Consider the following 8,445-nt stretch of genomic DNA (forward strand, 5'->3'; position numbering starts at 1 on the left):
TATTAAAGAAGCATTTACAGAAATGTGATTAAATTAGCCCTAGATAGGAAGAAAGCTAGTTAAGTTTCTAGTACTTAAGATACACACAAAGTACAATCATTTAAGTCATATGGAATTTGGACAATTTCACATAACCAAGCCTTGCTTTAAAAGGATTTTTAATAGATGTGGCTTAAAGAATTTTAGCATTTCTCAAAATCTGAAGAATTTCTTTCCTGCTGTGCAAGAAACAAGCATGTATCAAAGAATATCAGCTATTACATACCAAATCACACTAAGGACAGTGTAATGTTCCTTACTCCATTCAGAAACATAAGTCTTGAACTAAACACTGTAAGTAAGCAACTTAACTACATGCATTTACATCTAAGCTTATTGTAAAACTGCCTTTATATTTCACATCCAGAAGCAGGTATATACAAACTATGACCCATTTCATCCAAACATAGAAATGTTCACATCCTTGGGTACTTCACACCGGCTTTCCCATGTATACAAGATCCCAGTAAGCTCTTTGAGAATTATAGATGCCAACTACACTAATACAAAGCCTGCCTTGAAAAAAAGATGCTACCAAATATATCATTTTTTTAAACTAGGTCTCCACAAACAGCTGATAAAGCATAACGCAGAGAACTTAACTGCACATTCCTTGTTTAATCGTTTTACATTCACATTGAAGTGTTTTCACCCATTAGAAATAAGTTTATTTTCTACAATCATTGCATAACATTTTTGCATGCAGTATGGTGAACGATAGAGGCACATTCCAACAGAGAACTAGAACTGTTAAGAGAGTGAAAAACAACCAGTCGGTTCTCAACTCCACAACATTAAGTCTCACCACAAGATCAGCAACAAGCTTTACAACAAAGTGCTTATTCTTTAAAGGAATACAGCAACAATTGAGTTGATTTTAACAGTTATTGTAAGGTGCCTCCATCAAACAGGTTAATATTATTTTCATAGGACAGCCATTCAGAAACTTCTGGATATGATGACAATGTTTTCATAACTGTTTTCCAAAGCTTGCAACAACCTGCTCCTGCTGTTTTGGCTAGCACTAAACTGTTTTGAAATTGGTCTGTGATCTGCACTGCCATTGAATAGGGCAAGTCTTAGCATACCCAAATTAGTCTGGTTAATTTTGAAAATATTGAAATTGAACTGTCAGGGAACAAGAGCAGTGGTATATTTGTTTACTTTATTTCAATTTAATTGTGGATATTCAAAGATATTCCAAGCAATTTGCAGGCAAGTGTAGGCTATTAAAACTATTTCTAAGGTGATCCACATTTCCTTTACAGGAAAGAGTCCTGGCATATGCTGCAAATGTTATCAAGAGGACAAATAAAGGGAAATGCATCCCTTAGAACAGATAAGTTCTTATAAGCCCACTATCAGTAAAGGTAGGTAATCAGTAAACAGGGTTGAACGAAATCTCCAAGAAAGTTTTTGTTGTTTTTTTTTTAAAAAATGGAACTACATTTCAGATTCTTTTACAAAATACTAGAGTTGGTTTGCATGTTGCTTTTTTCTCCATCAATTAAAATAGATTATTTCCACTTTTGATCAAGTTGTTACATATAATCTAATTATTAGTGATAGAGCTCCCTTTTACATTATAAGGTACATACTGTATGCATAATCTTTTTATACTCAAAACAATAAAAGCAAGAAACAAGTCTTAAGAGTTCAACACATGTTTCTCATTCTTCAATGGTCATTAACATGTTTACTACCCCTGCAAGAGTTGTCAAAGTACTGTCTCCAGTGAACCCTGTAAATTTAAAGGATGCCAACAAAGGAAAGATGACACAGGTCCTTCCTTCCACAGCATAAGAGTAAGAAGCAGCAAAAAATAGAGGGAATGTTTTGCTAAACAGTCAAACACAGGAACAAAGGTCAGTATAATAACTTTTTTTCAGAATTGAGATGCATTTGTTTGTGTGATCTTCATAGTCTTTGCTAACTTGCTTTTGTATTTCTGTGCTTCCAGAAAATCCAGAACCATTTTAAGCTACAGGTTTATTGTTGAAAGCTGCAGTTGTTATACAAGGGATTCCCTGAGATTTATTTGTAGATAAATGGAAAAAGTTACTTACAGCAGTAGAAAAATTGTGGTAATATCCCCGTGTGTCCATCTTTCAGTATTTTCTTTTTCTGAAGAACTTTCAGGTTTGAGGCCTGAAATAGATTACACATTTTGCATCTGATTTGTCTAGCTTTGTATTTAATTAGAGTTGTTAAGTTTTTGTTTGTTTTCTGTATTGAGCACTGAGCTCTGAAAATAGATTTTTTGGGTGGCTGTATTAACAGCTACTGCAGTACATCTAAAGGAGAGAACAGTTCTACAAATGGGAGCATTATTGAACAGCTACAGTCAACACAGTCTAATATTTTTTATGCAACTTCTCATCATGTACTTACGGCCAGATTTAGATGAACACCAATGCTGCAATTTGGAAGAAAAACCTCACCAGTCCAATGTCAGAAGGGATAAAGAGACGTCTTGAGTTGAAAATGCAGATATTTCTGCTGGTCCTTATAGAAGTTAGTCAAAGCAATAGCAAGGTATGTTGAAACAGCGATAGACTACACCCTTACGAACATTCTTGGTCACTTGACACAATTATGTCAAAATTTTCAAACTCCCCAGGCAAACTGACTATTCACTAGAAAATGCTAGGCAATGAGTTAAGGAAACTTTATAGCCCCAGAAAAGGCAAGGCGCTCATAAAGAAGAAAAACAGATTGGCACAATTATTCCAAAGGTAAATACTTGAGATTTTGTTTCAGTTAGGAGAACTGTTGCAAAACTGGAAGATTTAATTAACTATTGAAAACAGTTTTCACCAAAATACCTACCTAATACTACCGTAACAATCACCACTATCCTTATGCCGAAAAACTAATGCTGTACCTGCTATTGACAGAGACCAAAATTTTCAGCCCTGGAAGCTACTAAATTGAAGTATCCAGACATTTGAAGGTCTTGAGCACTTAAAATTCCCATTAGAGGCAGTACACAACTTTGGACATCCAGGACTAAAATTCTGTCAACATTTTGACAATAAATGCTCACACTTAACACAAAACATATACAATAATTCTTCATAACTTTTTTTTTTTCCTTCCAGGAATCAAATGACATCTCCTGTAGGTAGGAGGTCCCAAGCCTCCTTTTTAAGCTATTGAAATGCATATATAGTATCCATTAGTAACGCAGGACTGATTTAGTATTCTCTTCAGAAAGCATCTACTCAAAGTTGTAAATCTAGATGTCAGGACTTAGTGTCAAAAGTGCTTTTGCAATGAATATACTACTCAGATACATACAGTCTCAAAATACTTCATGAACTCTGAAATGGTTATCTAAGGAGGGAACTTCATCAGCAAAATGTATTTGATCATTTATTTCCACACCAAGTTCTTCAAGTATCTGTACAAATTTCTCGTGCTCTCTCCCAATCCATGACCTCATTGTGTCAAACACTTGGTATGGAGTAACATGAGCATGAACTTCAATTCCTGTCTGTGCAAGTTCTTTCAGCACTTCAGGGTAAGTAACCCAAGTATTGCTTCCTCCTGAGTGACCACCATCCAACCAGTAAATTGCTTTAATGTTTTTTATGAAGGCATCTGTATTCTTGTCTTTTTTAGCTTCCTTCAGCTCATAAAGCAGCTGGTTCAAAACCACACAACCTTTACTGAAGCCAATCAAAGTAAATGACACAGCACCTACAGCAGACGGCATAACGAAGTCCATAGCAGAATTATTAGAGCACTCACAATCTCTCTCTCTTTCTGTGGATGAGCAGCCATTTGCTGTAGGTACAGACTGCGGCTGTGATTTACAAGCAGATATTTTTGCATCCTTGCTGAAACCATGCACAGTTTTCTGGGACAGCAGAATATTCTGAGAGAATCTGAATGCATTAACTAGCAATGCATGGAGATGCTTGAAAGCTCCGAAGTCGGTGCTGTGCTCTGGTGCTCCAAACATGTTGCTAGCCACAAAGTTGTCATAACAACTGAATTTGTGCAGGTGCATTCGAGAACACTTTACAACCCAAATAAAGCTATTAGGGAATCGGCGAGCAAGTATGGTAGCAACATTTTCAAAACTCCAGTGCTCCCACTGAAAGTTTTCTGGGTGGCAAGACATGATGTCATAATAGTTCTGAAAAATTAGAAAACAGAAAACACGCATTACTACATTGCAAAAATACCTCAGCTCCGTCTAGTGTATATATTCATAAGAAAGGACCAAGGCAGAGAGAAACATGCATTATGGAGGTGCTGTCTTGCTAGGCTCCCAGAAGAAGAGGTGCATTAAAGAAACTGCCATATTTACATTCACTTATTCTATTGTAGTATTTTGCCACACGTTTTTATACCCCCAAAATCAACTTAATAACAGTAAGTATGAGCTTAGTATATAATAAGTTAGTATGATACAGAATGCATAATTACACGGCGTTTTCTCCATCTGCAGAAACATTGATTGTTTTATAACAGGCAAACAATAGACTTAAAACTTCAGTAGTAAGTTTTCTCATGATTCTCACCTCTGAATTCATAATAGCAGTGAATGCTAATTAGCTACTTTTATTAAAGACGAGACAAGCCATACCCAGGAATGCTAATCAGAAGGGTTTTCTCAAACCCCACTAATCCTTAAAATGAAAGTTACGTCCTACTCGTCGTGCACAGTTATGGCTGGCTGTGTGCTGAGGCGGAGCACTTCACTGCGTCTCTTTCCAGTGTCGGTCCATTCGCAGACAACGCATGCCTTGTCCAGCCACGATGCCAGCCTTGTACCCGTGCAACACCCTCACCCGGGTGCCTGCGGTACCCGCATGCCCGGTGCTCCCCCCAGGGCGGAAAGCCCGTGTTTTGGCAGCCCCACCGCCCCCGGCCGTCCCGCCGCCGGCAGCGCCCACCCGAGGCCCGTCCCCAGGCGCTCCCCCCTCAAGAGGGGCCGCTTCCCTCAGCTGCGGGCTGACCCCAGCCCCGCCGTACCTGCACGTCCCCCGGGAAGTACACGACGTGATGCTGAGGCGGGGCCAGGCCGCGCGGGGCCGGCGGCAGCAGCAGCAGCAGCTCGTTGGCCCGCTGCAGCTCCGCGCCCGGCACCTCAGGCAGCCGCAACCACGGCGGGCTCAGCCGCGCCGAGGAGGAGAAGGAGGAAAAGCTGCCGGGGTCGGTGCCGGTGCCGCCCGCGGCCGGCACGCCGTAGAGGCTCATGCTCCTGCCTAGGCTGACGGCAGCAGGGCCGAGAAGCCCCCGCAACAAGGAGGCGGCAGCCGCCCGGCAGCGCCCGCTCATGGAGCCACCGCCTCACAGCCGCCCGCGGCACCGCCCCGCCCCGCGCCGCGCCGCGCCGCGCCTGCGCACCGCCCCCTCAGCACCGCCCCCTCAGCACCGCCCAGCGCCCCCTCGGGAAGCCGGCAGCGGAGCGGCTGCCCGCCTGGCGGTGACGTCACCGCAGCCTTTAAAAGGAGCGCGGTGGGAAGCGGCAGCTGTTGGGGCGGCCGTTGGTTGGGCGTGATTGTTACTGTAGGCGGCCGAATGCTTCCCCTGGAGGAACCCTCATGGAGCAGGGCTGCGAGCGCCTGTCAAGGCCCGCCTACTGTTTTCCTCGTCGTAGTTCTGGGGCCCCAGGGCCCCCCAGCTGGGCTCTGCGGAGCGGGAGGTGGCTGAGGCGCACCCGGTGAGCCCACCCCGTTGCTGTCCCCTCACGTACCAAGCCGAGGGGGCGGTGCCCATCTGGTGGTCTGTCTGCGTAGCCTTAGCTTGAAAATAAGGCTGAGCTAAAAATTTCTGAGGGAAGATAGGACGGTATTAGTCTCTCAATTTGATACGGTGATCAAAGGAAGTCTCCTGAATGAAGTAAAGCCCACCAGAGCATGCTGCTGAGACACAGATTCAGCAGTATGGGGTATCTTACATTCTATGTAGAGCAGTTCATTTCAAACCAAAGAGAGGTATGTGGAGGTTGTTTCCTAAAGGTGCTGGTTGTATTTATCAGAGCAACCTAGGTGTATTTATTTTACTTTAGTTTTACTAGTGTGGTTATGAGGCAGAGGAAGTGGACTCTGAAGGAGAAGCTTTCATGCGTACTCTTTAGTAAGAAAGTACACTAAGTGGCAAACAAATCGAGGAAAAGGAGTCTTTGTGTACTTCATAAACACTTTTTTTGGGGGGTTATTTTTTCATATTTAATGTATTCATTTCTCTATTCTCCTTTCATAGCGTAGAGGTACAAACCTGGGAAACTAACAGGTACTAGATCTGGTGATTTAATAATTGAGTCAGATTCGCCAGAAGGCAAAGTTAATTGAACAGTGATAGTGCGATTAAATTAAGCTATTGATGGACACCTTTATGTCACTTAATTCAACAAAGGGAAATATGATAACATTAAGTTCAGTGTAATAACGATCAGAGTAAAATGGCTTATCTTCTAAGTATCAGTTCTGACCTGTGTGTTTTTATAAAGCTTGCTGGTGGATATTCAGTATGAGCAATGATGTGCTCATGGTCTACTTGGCAGACTTGTGTTTTTGTGGTTATGTCTTTGGGCTCATGCTAAAGTAGGAGCCAGAGCAAGCTCAAGTGCTCTTACTACCAATAGCCTAAAGGTAAAGGCTCTTCCCAAAAGCAGGTCTGAAACTTGTTCCGCACTTGATCCGCATTACAAGCTCACATGCAGCCCATGTTCTGAGACTTCACTATTTATAATGTGAGCAACATGTTTTTTATTGTAGAAATCAGAGCAGGGTTGATCTCTGGTCCTCTTAATGAAGAGGTTAAGGTATTTTAAAGATATTTTTTCATTTTGTGTTTCTAGGGGTAACAGGGATTTATAAACTTTTTGGAGATCTCTGTGATTTGTAGACGTTTCTTATTTAAAATAATTATTTTAAAACTCAACGTTACTATTTCCTCTATGGAAATTATCTATTTTATCGTTAGAGCGTTTCCTCAAACCTTGGAAAAAAAAAATGCGCTCTCTTCATCAGGAGATGGCGCTGTGCGGTGTGGTTTGGAAACCAGTACCAGAACCACCTGTCTGTCTTGGGAGCCACATGTTGGAGGTGCGTTACAGTGATTTGTTTTCTTTTGTTTAGCAGCTGATTAATATACGCATTACTTCTAATACCGTTAGAGTAGAGCTAGTACTCAGTTCCAGAGTCTATCTTTAGAGCTGGAGTTCCTCTGGAAACTCATATAATAGCAAACTCTTATGATAGATATCCTGTCTGTGCACCCAAGATTTTAAAGCTTTGAGTGGTTTAGAACCATGGAGTGGTTAAAATTGGAAGATGCCTCTGAAGATTGGCTAGTCCAACCCCTTTTCTCAAATCAGGGTCAACTGGAACAGGTTGATCAGGACCATGCCAGTCTGGGTTTGAAGAATCTCCAAGTTTGGAGACTCCACAACCTCTGTAAATAACCTGTTCCAATGTTTGATTATGTTCCCAAGAAAGTGTTTTTAATGGTTAAACAGAATTTCCAGTGTTTCAAGTTGTGCCCATTGCCTCTTGTGCTGTCATTGGACAACAACTGGGAAGAACTGGCTCCATCTTTTTTATTCCCCCATCAGGTGTTTATAACATGCATGGGATCTTCCTGAGCTTTCTCAATCCCAGCTCTCTCAACTTCTTGTACGATACATGCTCCCAGCCCTTAATCATGTTAGTAGCCTTTCACTGGACTTCCTCTGGTACATCCATGTTTCTCCTAGTGGAAAATCCCAAACTGAACACTACACTTCAGATGTGGTCTTACCAGCCCTGAGCAGATGGGAAGGACCACCTCTCTCAACCTGTAGGTGAAGCTTTTCCTAGCACAGCCCAGAATGCAGTTGGCCTTCTTTGCCATGATGGCATCTTGCATGTTGCGTATCGTATACTTATCACTTACATTGCATATTTGTCATAAATATGCATGTTATATGTTATAAATGACTGAGTCCCAAATAGGATTACAATCAAAGTTTACAATTTATTAAATGAATAGAGGCAAGCAAACAGCGCTGGGTGTGCCGGGAGTCTCTGCTCCACCAGGACGCACACCTGTTACGTAAGGCAGCTGGTTTTTATGCTCCTAGGCTAATACATATTCATTACTATTTCTAGAAGAGACAGGGTTATTATAATTGGTTTCCCGAATCTGAAGTCCTCCCAGGTGCGCCTGCTTATCAGTCTCTGTTAGTCTCTCGGGGGCCGCTCAGACGGGGAGGCTCATATTCTTCCTCCTTATCTAGTGGTCTCTTGGCCAGATGTCAGAAGTTACTTCACGTCCATGCAGAGTCAGCAGTTTTTCTCTGAAGAAATCCCTTTGTTCTCTTATCACCTAACCCCAGGCCTCAATGTTAACCCTTCAAATCCCTTAGTGGCACGAATTGCTGGACCATTCCTTACATTATATATTCAT

At 42.0% G+C, this 8,445-nt stretch overlaps 1 protein-coding gene across 1 annotated transcript; it reads right to left on the reverse strand.

Annotated features, from left to right (window-relative positions):
- Positions 1 to 1,190: 1,190 nt before the first annotated feature.
- Positions 1,191 to 5,389, reverse strand: C6H2orf69 (chromosome 6 C2orf69 homolog). The gene is made up of 2 exons (XM_013187618.3): positions 5,026 to 5,389; positions 1,191 to 4,183 (listed from the first exon to the last, which is right to left on the reverse strand). Exons 1-2 carry the CDS (start codon positions 5,329 to 5,331, stop codon positions 3,344 to 3,346), a joined length of 1,146 nt encoding a protein of 381 aa, XP_013043072.2. The 5' UTR covers positions 5,332 to 5,389; the 3' UTR covers positions 1,191 to 3,343.
- Positions 5,390 to 8,445: the final 3,056 nt, after the last annotated feature.

This window comes from Anser cygnoides, chromosome 6 (assembly GCF_040182565.1).
Source record: "Anser cygnoides isolate HZ-2024a breed goose chromosome 6, Taihu_goose_T2T_genome, whole genome shotgun sequence".
In the NCBI taxonomy this organism is placed as follows: Eukaryota; Metazoa; Chordata; class Aves; order Anseriformes; family Anatidae; genus Anser; species Anser cygnoides.

What these genes read in the sequence shown, in the direction of transcription:
- C6H2orf69 (XM_013187618.3), bottom strand. Translation starts at nt 5,331, where the DNA reads ATGAGCGGGCGCTGCCGGGCGGCTGCCGCCTCCTTGTTGCGGGGGCTT. An exon ending in ACTTCCCGGGGGACGTGCAG is followed by an intron (nt 4,184 to 5,025) that starts GTACGGCGGGGC and finishes CTAATTTTTCAG; the next exon opens with AACTATTATGACATCATGTC.